The sequence below is a fragment of the Heterodontus francisci genome, chromosome 17 (genome assembly GCF_036365525.1).
Source record: "Heterodontus francisci isolate sHetFra1 chromosome 17, sHetFra1.hap1, whole genome shotgun sequence".
Taxonomy (NCBI): domain Eukaryota; kingdom Metazoa; phylum Chordata; class Chondrichthyes; order Heterodontiformes; family Heterodontidae; genus Heterodontus; species Heterodontus francisci.
In genome coordinates, this window is record NC_090387.1 from 44,212,921 (window position 1) to 44,229,315 (window position 16,395).

Consider the following 16,395-nt stretch of genomic DNA (forward strand, 5'->3'; position numbering starts at 1 on the left):
CTTGCTGAGCAGAGGCGGCTGCCACATTGGAGAGGAGAGTATGCATAGCTGATATTGAGCCCTTTCTGGCTTAGCTCACTGTTGGGGATGGCCTAAGGACACAGATTTGCTCCTTCAATAACAGAGGCAGGAAGACCACAAAGAGTTGTTTTAAAGTTCTAAACTGATATAGAATTCTGCAGTGGTGTACAAAAGAATAACAAATGTTCTGCTAACTTTACAAAAATTAACTGGAAGTTATCCTTAAGATGCTTGTATGAGTTAAACTTATTAAAGAGAAAAGCATCCTCCTGATTTCCTGTATCGTTCTGTACATCAACCAATGATTCTCTTGGATAGTGGATCTGAAATGCAGTTAAAGGATCATATCACTAAGACAATATTACACCATTTTAAGATATAACTGCTGAACAATTAGATCTTGTGACAACGTGAATGCTTTCACAAAATTTTTGCAGTTATGAGTTATTCACTGCACAATATATCTTACAGCTTTATACATATTCTTTAGTATTATCATCAACTTCTGAAGCAGGGCTGCAAAATATTAGATGCTTAGGACAAAATAATATTTTTGTGACTTCTGCATAATCTAACTTGCAAGACTGGAAAAATAATGGCCTAATTCTATGCACAAAATGTACAGAAAAAGATACAAAATACTTTTCATCAAGAACAATTTTCTTAATTGTCAGTAAAGATGTATAGCATAACCATGCACTGATTTAGGATGGGCCGACATCTTATCCCAAGTTATGGGTATATAAATAGTTCTGTAACAAAAGCACCAACTGCAGACATATCTGTGCTAGACATCTGTTTACCAGGCATACCTCCGCCAGATGTACTTGCACCAGACATAGCAGTACTAGACATATGTATAACAGACACACCTATACCAAGTATACTTGTACCAGAGATATATGGACTGAACATATATGCTATGAAGGTACACTTTCAGCACAGACCCTCGTCAACTGGCTGAGTATGGAAATCGCAGATGCACTGCTCAAAATTTTCCATCCTACATAATCCTGAATGTGACTGAATTTTGTTGTTTGTCCCCGCCATGGTGGTCTCATGAATATTAAAAAGTTTACTGTGCCATCTCTTCCACAGCTATATGAACTGGTACAGGAATGGACCTGGAATTTCCTGCTATATGCTCCTGGTGCTGAGACACCACACCAGATGCGTGCATTTGTAACTTTGGACCAATAACTTCAAGGAAAAAGATTGTAATGAATCTGCCATATTTTGTGCTAAGATTGAGATGCACAGCAAAGTAGATATTGAAGACATTATTTGAAAATTCTTTATTCCAACTTATTTTCAGCAATATATCAATACAGTTTATAAGTGAATGTCTTACCTTAATTCACATCTTTATTAAAAATAAATATTGTTGATGCTAAATAGTATTAATGATTTGAGGTGTTGTATCTACTTAAAATTCAGAAAGGGAATCAAATCTAAATACCATAAAATAAAATGAGAGAATGAATGAAGAGATTAATCTAAAATATTCAAATTTAATTAGGTTACTGACCCTGCAATATCACTTTAGAATATCAAGAACTGATAGGTGACTATGGAACAATTTGTGCAGAAAACAAGCAGGTGGAATTTGTTACAAAGAAATTAATCTTATTAATAACAATTACCATGCTATATAGAGCAAGGCTTTACATTGCATTTAGTGGGAAATGAATTTACCACGTCGTGAACATTTAGAATGTGCAACATTGGACTGCTGAAAATATTTGAAGGTCGTTCTCACATGAATATTTTCGCTCTCATGCCTTCAAGTGCTTCCTTTGCAATTTATGAAAGGCAGCTTGATCGAACCAGTTTTTAAATTCTTCATTCTTCATAGTCTTTTTTTGTCTCCACTGCACATTTTCTTAGTTTGCTTGAGAAAGGTTACTTTGGAGAAGTCAGTCAAAGGTTTACTAATATGTGCAGAGCCTTTGTAAGATTAGCAGAGAGATAAACAGGAATGGGTGTGTAGCAGAAAGGGGTTCAAAACCTGCAGGAAAAATGAGAGATCATTTGTACAGTACTTCACTTTGAATAGTCATTAATGACATTTTCTGATCATTGCAATCAATGTACAAAATGAGGTTTGATACTAACCCACGATGCCCCACTCACCGCCCACCTGATTTACATGGAACGTGAAAATAGCTTTTATCCTCAAAATATTCTAAACCAAATTTCATCAATTCAGGTCCAAAGTACTGGGCTATAAACAGAATAAACATTAATATAATTGAATTCTGATAATAAACAAGTAATTGGTAAAGAAATAGAATAGCTCTGTTTGGATTAGAGTTGTATTATTGTATGTGATTAAACTCGTACTATTTTATGGTCATGTGAACAGGACACCAATTAAAATTAATTGGCGATATGTTTATAGTTGCTAGACGTCCCTTCTGGTCAATGCATCATACAAAAGTACTTTCTCTTTGTGCAACTATTACAATGCTATTTTGATACACATGAAGGAAAAGAAAAAAGATTTGAATTTACATAACATCTTTCATGGCCTCAGGACATCCAAAAGCACTTTACAGCCAAGGAAATACTTTTAAAGTATTTTAATGTTTTTAAGGTATTTCACTGTTTTAATGTAGGAAGCTAAGTATGTAGTGAGCTGGAGATAGTTGCAGCTTAAGGGAAGGTTCTATACTCCTGACTCCTCCATTTTTTTTATCCTCTCATGGGATGTGGGCATTTGTTGCCCATCCCTAATTTCCCTTGACACTGCATGCTTTGCTAGGGCAGTTTAAGAGCCAACCACATTGCTAAGGGTCAGACCAGGTGAGGATAGCAGATTTCCTTCCCTAAAGGACATTAATGAACCAGATGGGCTTTTATGACAATCAATGATTGTTTCATGGCACCATTACTGAGAATAGCTTTCCATTCCAGATTTTTATTAATTAATTGAATTTATTAGTAAAACTTAAATTCCACCAACTGCCATGGTCAGATCTGAACCCCTGGCCTCTAGGGCATCAGCCTAGGCCTCTGGATTACTAAGTCAGCAGCATTACCAGTACACTACCATCTCCTCCAATTGATTGCAGGATAAGATCCATCACTGAGTTGGATTTCTCCATTGCAAATGACAAAGCAGAACTACATAACTTGGGTTAGTGTCCTGATTTCCGGGCAAAGCCAGATTCTTTTCGCAGTTATAACTACTGTACGACATTTGTAATCTATGGCTAAACACATTGCAGCCAGCAGCAACTTTCCTATGACTGTGAATACACACTAAACAGAAAAACTTTTCCTAAGTATGTAATTTACACTCTTATATGCTAACAATCTCTTCTTTCAATTTTTTAAAACAGCAATAATACACGCAAGTCTGTAAATATAGGAAAAATGTGCAGTATCTTCACACATGTTCCACAGCTTGAATTAAAAGGAGATGAGAGTTGGAAATCAAATTTCCTTCCTTCTAGTTTTTGTAATTCATGTTGGATTCATTTAGCTCTATACATGGAATATATGTTGACGGAATTAATTGAAGATTCTGTCTATCTATTTGGTTTTTGTTAGAGAAACTGCTTCAGGTTCTTATTATCAAAACCAACAGCTCCTCAGCCTGACCTTCAGAGAGATAGTTGGAAGAAGGTTATTTAAACTTTGCTATCTCAGGTACCAATTCATCTGTTAAACCAAATAGCCTGTGCTGTCTTCAGGCTTACTAATGCAGGAAATTACTGAAAATGAAGCTCTTCTCTAATAGACACAGGGTTCAGCTCCTGCTCTATGTTGATTGTCTTTTATTTATACCATTTAAATACTTAACTGTTGCTTTCCCCGGTGCTTATGCTTGCAACCATTTCTACATAAAGTCCACCGGGTGGAAAAAAAATCCATTGTGCCGGAATTGGTATTATAAGCTGCTCCTCAGAATGAAAATGACTTTAGTCCAGACTTGGTCAAAGAATTGTTTTAAATTATTTTCTTGCATTAAATTGAGCTGTATTTACCTTTATAGGCTGACATTTAAAAATGGCTTTAATAGGCTGTGATGCCCCCATGTTTGACTAATCCATTTAACACAACTTACACATGAATACTTGGGCAAGATACTTCAGAGTTCCCAGCATTTGGGAATAGAACTCCACCAAGGAGTCAATACCATCAGGACAGGAAATGGTGGTGAGGGGCAGGGGACGGGGGAAGAAAATGGCTGAGAGAAAAAAACAAAGTGGGTTTCACCGTAATGATATTCCAAGTGGTTGTAGGAATCCTGTTCAATTTCAATGTCTTTTTGTTTTTGACATCCTATTGACCTTGTTTTCAATGTGCTGCCTGGGAGGCCTGGGTGCAAGATTTGAAATACCATCAGCAAGAAAATCACAATACATCATACACAACTCTTCTTTAGTCATGTAATTCCAGTTGTGTAAAATGATTCATCTCCCTTGCACTAATGGCCTCAAGTAACTCTTGCAAAGTTGTTTTCCAAATAATTTCATTAACCCTTACTATTTAAACAAAGTTTAATGCTAATTGGGTGATCTTTGGTCGAATGTATGGGTCTAATGACTGCTTTAGATGGCTGCCAAGGATTCCTGGAAAATAGCTCGATCTAATATCGGCTCAGACATCATTCAGGAATTCTATGGGCATGAGACATTGGTCCCCAAAATTGTCTCTCATTTTATGCCAGTAAAGCGCAACGAGAAATAATTGCAACCCTATTTTGTTTAAGTCAACAAATATGATCCACTGACATGGGGGCATACAGTATTTTCATTATTTTGTATTATTACATGAGGATAAATTGTACTGATTTTATGAAGTGACTCTGATCAGAACTGTTCTCTTGCTGTGAAATAAAACAGCTTAAAAATTGATATTTGGCCTCATCTTACCAGGTGTTTTCTTGGTCCACCTTGAAGAGGATTGGAGAAGCATGAGAGGGCATGTCTGAAAGACATGAATGTCTGGTTCAGATCATAAGGGGGTCACTATTGTTACATCTTTGGGTTATGCTATTGCATAGTTAGAAATTAGGCAGTAAAGGCACACCAGTAAATGTAAAATTAGAACAGACCGCTAATGGGAGTGTCTAGTACCGCGGTACCTGAGAATTTTAAAGCAAGACCCAAATTTGTAACAACCATATTAACTCAACTGGTGAATAATGTACAATCAAAAAAATATAGGACAATGCATACTGATGGATCATTATATTTCCTTCACAATTTTGAACACCTCAGGAAGTGGTGTATTAAGAAGGTTTTCTCACGTCCCAAGGTGCTTCACATCGAACAAAATTTAACACCGAGCCACAGAAGGAGACATTAGGACAGATAACCAAAAGCTTGATCAAAGAGGTGGGTTTTAAGTGGCATCTTAAAGGACGAGAGAGAGGTAGAGAGATGGAGAAATTTAGGGAGCGAATTCCAGAATTTAGGGCCCCGGCAGCTGAAGGCATGGCTACTAATGGTAGAGCGATTAGAATACAGATGATCTGGTCCTTCAGATCTTATCAGAGAGCAAATTGTTGAAATTGTTTCGGTAATAAAACAAGCAATTCTGATATTTACTTTTAATCTTTAGATTGTTAGCCAAGCAATAGACTCTGTACTGCAGAAAAGATTTAATCTGAATGAGCTGTGGATTGCTTGTATCATTTCTTTTCGATCTGCATGATCATCTAGCACAATAACAGTCAGAGGTCAAGGCCTGGCTCTAAATCCTTACTGTAATAATATACAGTTAATACTTATATGAGATTATATACTAAATATTCTCTGTTCACATAGAAATTTAATGGATTGGCACAGTACTAGAAATCAGTAACCATCCCTCTAATCCTCTCATATTCCAATCTATTAATCATTCTGAAACACAAGGTTGCAACAAATAAGACAAAATTACCCCAGCCCTGTGAGAAATGGCAAATACACATTTAGATTTAAACCTGAAGCATCTTTTATCAATAATCCTAACATGATTTGCCAATTTCAGATAATTCTTACAAACTCAAATCAAACCAGTTACTTAGCTGATTTAGAATAGGATCTGTCAGCATACAGATTAATGCCATAAAATAGAATTACGTTTTAACCCATACAGGTTTTCAGCCTTAAACTTACCATTTGCATAACTTCTGTATTTTTAGAATTATATACAATTTCTAGCTATTTTAAGTAAAGAACAAAAAAAAAAATTCATAGTCATAGTCAAAGATTCAACACACTCAGAACCAGCCAACATGAGTGGGTTTCATGCTGGAGTAGAGAAGAGTACAGTAAGGTACCAGCTGAGAACTTAGCATTTTAGATAATTCAAAGTTTTGATATGACAGCAATAAACCTTCTTGAATATGCACCACAGCCATTACAGGAACATGGTTCATGATGAGCCACTCTTATAGTTTGCTTGAGCATTTTTGTTTGACTGTTCTGGTATTGGTTTAAGAATTTTCTTTTGAATGCTGCTTTTTCTTCTTCTGCAGTCTGTTTAATAAAGAATTTAGAATATGTTCACTGATTCCATAAATTTATTAGGAGTTATTGACTGTTCATAATGCAATCAAAATCTTAGATTTTACATGACCATAGATTACTGTGTCAGTAACATGTGATTCATGCTGAACTAGAGGACAAATAGCTGATTAAAGCACCAAGTACTTTAGTCACCACAGTGGACAGTGTTAGCATGAAATATCATTATTTCTTGTTATTATTACTAGATAGGTGATTCTGTTTATAAATACATTAATTTTATAAAGTTGGAAAAAACACAGAACAAACACAAATGAAGAGAAAATGGAGAGGCAATAGGCATCTAAGGAACTTGCTGTCACTATATTCATTTTTGACTGTTCAACATATGTATAACATAAATAAATTTATTATCCTCTACTTAATACATACTGTAGAGTCCTTTACTGTCTGTATACATGATGTAGACTGTAGATCCCCAAGATGACATAGCAAAAAACATGAAAACAAATAGGGACTTTTACCATGGAATGAACTGCCAAACTGAACCTCAGGAACTATGTATTAAAAGGTTGAATTATAAGGACAAGTTGCAGAAACTTAGCTTGTCTTCATTTCAGTTTAACAGGTTAAGGGGTGACTTATTTGAGGTCTTTAAAGGGTAGATACAGAGAAACAATATCCTCTGGCAGGGAAAGCAAGCACAAAGGGGGCACAACCTTCAAATTAAAGTTAGAAAATTTAGGAGTGAAATCAGGAAGAACATTTTTGCACAAAGGATAGTGGAAATCTGGAACCTTCTCCCCAAAAAGGCTGCGGTCAATTGAAATTTTTCAGACTGAATGATAGATTTTTGTTATGTAAGGGTATCAAGGGATATGGAGCAAAGGAGGGTAAATGGAGTTGAGGTAAATGGAGTGGAGTTGAGTTGAAATATTAACAGCACATAATATTTATTTTGTTTTATACATTTCACAAGCAGAATGTTTCCTTCATTCATGATGTAGAAAGAAAAACCCCATAATGAAATGTTGCAGGAAAAGGACACGAAAAATCACTGATCCTTATAAACTAACTGAATAAAAAAAGGACACACATAAAGACATCTTCCTTGCAGTCCTACGTCAAACTACTATTCTTTCTTTATCATGCTGTATAGCAGAATATACATTCTATTATTTTCTTTCCACATATATTAAGTAAATCTTCAATGGCAACAATGCATTAAATACTGATTTTTTTCTTCTACTGTTTAAGAATTCTGGCAAAGATATTGATTTAAAACTCATGAAGTATTCTTTAATTTCTCATACATATTCTATCTTTGCCCGTTTCCCTGCAGGAGGACATTATTTAATTATATATTGTCTTATTTGTGTTCTGAATAATTTATGTTTTCGGCATAGAAGCAGATAAGATCCACATACATTTGTTTTTTACTCAAGGCTAACACTTGAACTTCAAGCTATTCTTTACCTGCTTTCCAATAGTACGGCACATACGATATAATGAACAACACTATATCTCAGGATTAGTTTGTAACATTCTCCTACAAGTGAAACAATCAGTAATATATGCTTGCTTATGTGAAAACGCATCACAGAATAGATCCCTTTATTTTGTTTGTGCCAGTATGTGGTCCATTTCCAGATGAAGGTGAGTTTATTGCTCCATTGGCGCTAACTGGCTGCAGATATTGTGAATAATTTTCAACTTCACTGCCTGGGTGGTAACGTGAGAGTGATGGCCTGCTTGTTAAAAAACTCGCCCGACTTACATCCCGTTACAATCAAAGCTTGAGCAAATTCTAAAACGAGTAGATAATCTGTTCTGCTCCATTACCACATAGGTGGTGAAATGGTACATTTCCTCCACGGTGTGCAAGCCAATAGAGATTAATACTCTTGGTTTTTTAATGTAAATTGAGTGTGAATTGATGGAAATCCTCATGCTACTGATTTCCTATGGTGTTAAATTCAATCCAGAATGGACATGCAATTGTTTTCACTGGTAATTTTTCTACCCCTGCTGCCTTGACGTCATTGGTTCTGGTCGCCCTCCAGTACCTTGCCAAATGCACATTATTTATGAATATTGATAGTGAGTGTTGGCAGGTGATTCAACCATGAGGGGCATCACAGCTTGACTCTGTCCTCACCTGACATCCATCCATACAGGAGGGAATGTTGGATTGGAACCATGAGCAGATATTTGCTCAATTTTTCTGTTTCCAACCTGGGACACTGAAGCACTGAGATCTCCTAACGCCATTCAGCTGAGATCAGCATGGACTAAGGGCTGGATTTTACCAAGCCCCTGATGTCATGCTCCATGGCGGAGTGGTGGGGTGGCAGAAGCTGGGTCTGGTACAGGCCCACCATAGAGGTCGACGCCGGAAGGGCCTGGCCCAGTTCTCCCGGCGTCGGCCAGGCTCCATGCATCCCCCCCTGCTGCTGGGTGATGGGAACACCATTTCAATATGTAAATTAATGATAATAAATTTAAATCAACTTACCCGCAATCTTCTGGGCCCGCTGCGATCCTCAGTGTGGTGGCTGGCACTCCCGCACCTTCAATTCCCTGTCTGGGGAAACTGGCGTGACACTGGTGGGGAGGGGGGAGAGTTAGGATTTTCAGTGCGGGGGTGGGGTAAACGGGCTCAAACAAACGTTATGAGTATAGAGCATGGTGGGAAGGGTGAACTTTCAACTTGTATAGCCTGGGGGAGGAGGGTCAGAATTCAAAGGTAAGTGTTTGGAGGGGTGGGGTGGGGGGGGGGGGGGCAGGGGGAAGGGGTGGTAAGGGCAAATACCTATCATAATTTTTCTTGGGGGGCGGTTGGAGAGGGGTGTTACAATTTTAGTTTGTAAATTTTGGGGCGGTTCACTTTAAAAATTCTAATTTGCCGCCAGGGTTGACTGCCCTTTAAAAATGGCGCCAGCACCTGTGCACAGGCAGCTGACGCCATTGCTGGTGACAGACAACCCACCCCCTCCATGTGATTGAGGGGGGGCCAGCCACCTCGACTATTTAAATGAGCTGCCATGTGGGAGATCGCGGCGGCTCCTAGGTGTGCAGCCCGCTATTTTTTTAACTCGTCGCTGGGAGCAGTGACAGGCTCTTAAAATCCAGCCCTAAGGATCTGGAATATACTGGTCTGTATGGCTCAATTATTCAGTGGATAAACTCACTAATGAAGCTGGGCAACTTCATTGAGGTTGCAATAATGCACAGTGTGTTTGGAATTTAGTTTCAGATTAAAACAGAGCTCTGGAAATGTCAATTGTCTAGTCTCCAGTCAGCAGGGATCCAGTTGTTTGAGCAATGTCAATTTGTTTTAATTCTGAAGATGGATCCAGCCCAACTATTCTGTGCTGCTTTGAGGGCTGGATTTTAATCTGCAGGTGTGTGTGGGTTTCGGAGCAGGTAGGGGTTTAAAACTGGCAAAATTGACAGCCTGTCGGGAAATTGGCTCCAACTAACTGACTTCCAGGTTTTAGTGCATCGTGTTAGACTGCATGCGAGCAACACCTTCTGGGGAGGTGTGTTGTCAAATAATATGTCAGATGCTCAATTAGAGTGATATTAATATGAATTTTTTGGTTCAATTTTGGGCTTTGTGGAACTTTTCAGTGAAAGCAAGGTAAAAACACAGCAGCAACTAATGGGGCTGAACCAATCTCAGGGAAATATGCCAATAATTTGCCAATAAGTACTCACAGGTGCTTTCTTATCTACTTCACGGAAAGGGTTTGCTCACAGTGCCTGTGCTGAAAGGTTATTTTATGCACCCTGGAGATTTCTTCAACATTTTGGAGGTTTGGCGGTTTGACCTGCACTTTGCAGTTTTGATCTATCAGATCAGGAAGGTTTTTGCTTTTGCTGCCTTAGATTGGATCTCAGATGAGACCCAAGATGACCAGCAGCAGTAGCAAGATGCACCAGAAATAATGGCAGCAGCAGTACCAGACTGCTCACAGACTTGCAGCTCTACAGGAGAGAGGGGAGCAGGAGAGAGGTGCAGTTCTCAGGAAGCCAAAGCTGACATACAGGATGTACAGGTGGAGGATCAGCTTCCTCAACACCAGTGTCTCAGGAAGCTCAGGTTGTCACGTTAGGTGGTGGCAAACATTTGCCACTTGCTGAAACATGACCTGCTGCCAAGTGGACCCGGTGGCCATACTTTACTAGTGGTTGTCAAAGCCATCATCGCCCTGAACTTTTTTGCCTCTGGATCCTTCCAGGGATCTGCTGTAGACATTTGCAGAATCGCATAGTCAGCGACACACAAATGCGTAGGACAGGCAACTGATGGTTTATTTGCCAGGACGACCAATTATGTCAATGTTTCTGGCAATGATGCCAGTCAGAATGAGTGGACACTTGGATTTCCGGCTCTGGCTGATTTTCCATAGGTGCAAGGCATCACTGACTGCACACAAGTGGCAATTGAGGCACCCCCAGAGTACCTCGGCATGTTTTTCAACCACAAAGGCTTTCACTTCATCAATATGCTGCTCGTGTGCAACCAAAAACAGGTTCTTATGGCAGTGTCTGCAAGATTCCTGAGGAGCTGCCATAACGCTTTCATCTCACAGCATTCCACCCTCCTTGAACTCTTCGTATCTGGAAGCAGACTTAATGAGTGGCTTCTGGAAGACAAGGGATATCTACTTAAAATGTGGCTTATGACACCTCTCAGAACCTGAAGATTGAGAAGCGTTAGGAGTGATATAATGAATTCCATATAACAACCAGATGTGTCACTGAACAAGCCATGAGCATGTTGAACAGGCACTTCAGATGCTTGGACAGATCTGGAGGCAACCTTCAGCATTCAACAGCCAGGGTGTCCAGAATGGTTATGGTGTGCTGCGTTCTGCACAAGATTGCCCAGAAGCGGGGTTTGGATCTGCAGGAGGACAAAGGTGCAGAGCGCAAAGCCACTTCAGAGGAGTCCAAGGAGGGGGAGGAAGCTAAGGGGGAGGAGGAGGAAGATGAAGAGGTGAAAGCTGAGGGGGGCAATGGACCACTAGGGGTGCACATTCTGCCTGGGATGCCATGATTATTGCGAGGTTCACTTAGATTCAGGCAGTGCACCCATCTTCCAAACTAATGTAAAACTCACTTTTGCCCCCTTTCCAACCACAATGCCACTAACACAAAGCAGACCTTTAAACAGGCAAACCTCCCTTTCACAGCACCCCACCCCTTCCACCAACTCCCACCCCCCTCCCCAACACTGGTCATCATCAATTCAAGTCTTTTTATTTGTCATCAACAACTGAATAGCCCTCTTGTCAACCGCCCAGCAACCAAGAATGGGCAACACGGGAAAGTGGTGCAAAACATTAATATTTATATGCTTCAAATACACTTAATATAAAATACATATTTAGTTGCATGTCCTTGTGCAACTGCAAGTCTTCATTCTTGCTTTTTCTACTGTTTCTACATGGTACGACCCCTGTGGCTTCAGCAGAGGTAGTGGTAGGCTGCTCATATCCCTGCTCTGACTATGGTGTTGCAATTGGTCAACATCCTCTGAGTTTTGGAGCCCATAAGGGCTCTGCCAAACATTGCCAAACATTGCTCCACCTGCACCTGTGAGAAGCAGACTTGGCCATTGGGACACAAGGCAGCATGATGGGTACTAACTGAGGGGTGGGGGGCGAGGGGGTGCAGTGGATGAGGAGTGGAAGCACTTTTAGCAGAGTGTCCATTTTCAAGTCCCCTTTTGCCATCATCCCTCTCATGGTCCAACCTGACATCATTGCTACCACTTTGCTGAAGACCACTTTGCCACAGATCAGTGGGGCACTGAAAGGTCAAGGCTGAAGTATCGGTCATCCTACTTAAGGTGGAATCCAGAGTGTGCAGGCCCTTGTCAAAGGCCTGCTTGTATTTGATTGCTGTGTTTGATGCTCCATGGAGTTGGCCCCTGTATCCATGGAAGAAGACATCATTGCAATGGCCTGTGACATCATCCCACTCATGCTTGCAGGGGCAGGCCCCTGCAATCTGTCTGCAATCAGGGACAGTCTGCTTGGAATGCCTGTCAGTGCATCGCACAATCTCTGTTGGTCCTCAATGATTATCCTTTTCATCGATGATCCTCAGGGGACAGCATCTGTATCCAACTAAGTAGAGCTTGCAGAGGCCTATGCCCTCCATCATGGATTCTCCACTACTCTCCCTGACTCCACTATCTGTTGTTGCTCACTTGTGAAGTGCAAGTCACCATGTGAAAACCCAATGATCTCACTAACTTGTCCCATAGAATTCTGAGTATCTGAGCTGTGCAAGGTCCGTATGAGTCCTTTGACAATGCACCCTCAGGGGGATTGAGTTCCTCTGAGGAGTAGTTGTCAGCAACCTCGCCACCTCCTTCTGGATGCTTAAAGGCCCTGTGGGAGATAAAACATAAACATGAATGAGTATTATCAAGGTAAGAATGTTTGAAGTTATTATGAATATAATCATATTTCACTCACTATTGACATCAAGTCAACATGACTGAGTGTTGTACACCATATCGCTGTGTGATATTTAATTCAGTCAACAGGTATCTGGGTGCCCACATCTCCCCATCTCTGATGGCCAGGCATGCAAACGCTCCGCTGATCTCTGCACTTGTGAGTTGTGAGATCTGTGGAGGGCCACCTCTGGTTCCCTGCTCCTCCCTACTGTTTTCAGCTCTTTTTTCCTGCAAGGCAGGAAAGAAGAAATCAATCAGTGAGAGCAATGGCATGTGTTTGTTCGATGGATGGGCAACATTTGTTGAAGGTGACTATGTGGGAGAGGCATGACATTGCATAAGGATGAGAAAGTGCATCAATGGTGGATGGATAGATGGAGATGTAAGGAAATGCACGGACAAAGAGGAACAGGTGTACCTGCAAGGTAAGTGGGTGTGAGGAATGATGTACTGCGGTAGGCTTGAAAAGTCAGAGTGATGCGATTGGGGTGATACACACATGTGGATGTAGATAAATGTGTCACTGCTCTCACCTCTCCTGCCCTAGCTAGATCATTAAACTTCTTCATGCATTGGATCCAGGAGTATGGCACCACACTCCTGCAGCTGACCTTTTCTCCCACCTCCAACCAACCTTCTTGGTTTTCCCAGCAGGCTTCTTCTATCCATTTCTGGGGAATAGTATCTCCCTCCTACTCCTCACAGTTCCCATCTGCACATTGAGGGAGGCGTCCGTGAAACAGGGCGCAGCTTTTAACCATCTATCTTCCATTGCAAAGCTTCTTACTCTCTCCTTCCCAACTGCAACTGCTTCGACTTGCATGTTTGGATTGCCCCTTTAAATTCTGGAGTTGAGATCACTGGAGTCATCATCACGCCTGCTGCCACTGATTGGACGGGAAACCCGGAAATAAAATGATAATGAGGTTGCTGCGTCACATGCGCTATCAGCAGCACCCAACCCCCCCACCACTACTGCACCCCACTCCCAGCATGTCAGTACATTAAGATCCAGCCCCTTCTTTCCATTTAACTTTACTGACACCGGAAGCCCAGTTAATTCCTGCAAAGGGGTTAATTTAAATACTTAAATCTATAAATCATATTAAGTGACATGGAAAATTCACGTATAGATCCAGATTTACTTTTCCATGTGGCGGGGCCTTGGAGCCACTCAGACAGAAATAACCCCAATGGCCTTTGTACAGAATGGATGCAAATGATTTCAGTAAACAAAAAGTAATAAGCTTGTAAGTAAAGTCACTGATCTGTATCAAACTGTATATGAAACAACAAATGGCAGTGAGCAAGTTCAAAGGGGGCACACAAATCCCAGGTTCATGGCATAAACTGCTTAAGATATGCTGCTGTGATTCATGATGCTATCAGAATCTCTCACCCGTGTAACTACTTTGAAATTCACTTGTAACCATTTATTATGAGAGATGTAGTACCACAACAGATTTCTATTTCCTTATACTTGTCGGCATGATGTTCTATGAAATGACGGTGCCCTGTGCGTTTAGTCAGAATTGTAACTTAATAGGCTGTGCAGAATTCTTTTGAATTATTGTCCAAAACCGTGGGTGGAAGATGTTACAGTTACAATGGTTTTTGTAGAATTAAATTGTGCAAAGGCTCCATTTTATTGAATTAATATTGATCTAAGAATAAATAAAATCATTATCATCAATCTGTGTATGACGGGACGTTGTCCCAAATATGAGAGACTGTTTTGTTGTAATGAACGAATCTGCATAGTATTGAACTTACATCTGCCAAATTAAAATATGTGTTTCTCTGTGGCTCCAATATTAGTTGAACATTACAGGAGACAGCACAAAATTTAGCTGTATTCAAATGCCATCATGTTTGACATTTACAGAAAGAAAGCAGTCGGTTTGATTCTAAAGAAATATTTCCATTAGCACAAGAACAACTTGAGGCTGAACATTTTTGCATTAAGATGAAAATAATATAATACTATTCAGAGAATACAGGATAAAACCAAATGTTTTGCAAGTTGGTCTGAGCATTTGTTCTGACTAATGTTGTTTACACTGCAGTTTCCAACAGTTTCAACGTTGAAATGTTGAACAGAGCAAGAGACACAGAAAGAGAGAGAGAAAGGTGTTTAAAGCATAACATGATAATTTGCTCCTCAGGCAAGTTTTATATTTCCTATTCCAGAATTGAACTTGGAGGGTGCGCTAGATTCATTTGTTGATGGGTTGCAATGCAATAGCAAATAATACTGCTTTTCAAGTCAAAGCACTAGCCTAGAAATGACTGCCTGCGGGAGTGTAAATAATGAGCTGGTTCTCTCAGCTCATTGCAGCTTGGCTCGGTTGGTGACATTCTCACTTCTGACCTCTTGGGTCAGAGGTTGTGGATTGAAATTGCTCTTCCTCTAGTGAGAGGTAAAATCGATGCGTTAAAGACCCCATGTTACTATTTAAAGAAGATCAGCAAACCCACCCAGTTATCTGAATAATATTCTTTCTTCAACCAACGCCAATATGAATAAATTAACTGGCCATTCATCTCATTGCTGCGAAGGGGATTGTGCTGTGCACTCACAAAGCAATAGTGACTGCACACACCTCAAAAATAAATCCTTGTACGCGAATCAGTTTGGGACAACATGAACAACAACTTGCATTTATATAGCACCTTTAATATAATAAAATATCACAAGGTGCCTCACAGGATCATTATCAAATAAAATTTGACAACCTGAGACACGTAATAATCTGCTATATTTATGCACATTCTTTATTTCTTGCTCTTTTCTCAGCTATTTTAAAAGAATAGAGCAGAATGTGCTTTGAGAATACTAATTTTCGTACGCTAATAATGCAAATAATAATTTATATGCTAATGTTTTTAAAATGACTTATTGGATTGGTGGCCTGAATACACAAACGTATTATAGAGAAATAGCAAGAAATAATGATGGAATGCATTAAAATACAAGCAGGTTCTTAAGATTTTAAAGGAGGCTCACTCCTCAGAGGATTAATTGCTATAGAACCTGCTTCAAGGAACCTCAGACAGCATGCAGTTTTTCTTCTGCTAAGGTATACTGTTTTTCATCTAAGAACAATTACTTCTTAGTTGTTCTTCTGTTAAGAATTGTAAATTATCTGGGAGATGCACTGCTGAGATGGACTATTTAATGTTTACATCACTGATGGCTTTCTTTGGTTCCTAAAAACATAACACTTTTGCCCATCCCATATTTTTTCCACAACTTTTTGCCGTTTCTCCTTTTTCTCTCTCCTCTCCTCAGGGTGCTGCCTTATGCTGGGACATGGTTCAAGGGCACTTTTCCATTTCACTGCCAGTTCTCCATTTGTCACGTATATGTTTAAGCATTGGTGGACTGTTTTACAGTGGGGGACATCACAGCTGAGCCTGTTGCTGCCATCA

General features: G+C 40.0%; 1 protein-coding gene across 3 annotated transcripts in view; it reads right to left on the bottom strand.

The window, feature by feature from the left end:
• Window positions 1-1,016: 1,016 nt before the first annotated feature.
• Window positions 1,017-16,395, bottom strand: part of vstm2b (V-set and transmembrane domain containing 2B) — a 38,791-nt gene continuing 23,412 nt past the window's right edge. Inside the window, exon 6 of one of the 3 annotated variants that reach the window (XM_068049904.1) lies at window positions 1,017-2,029. In XM_068049904.1, the coding sequence (XP_067906005.1) occupies window positions 1,979-2,029 (51 nt within the window). In that variant the 3' untranslated portion in view covers window positions 1,017-1,978. The remainder of the gene's footprint in view (window positions 2,030-16,395) is intronic. The other 2 variants (XM_068049903.1, XM_068049905.1) reach the window with 2 other exon arrangements.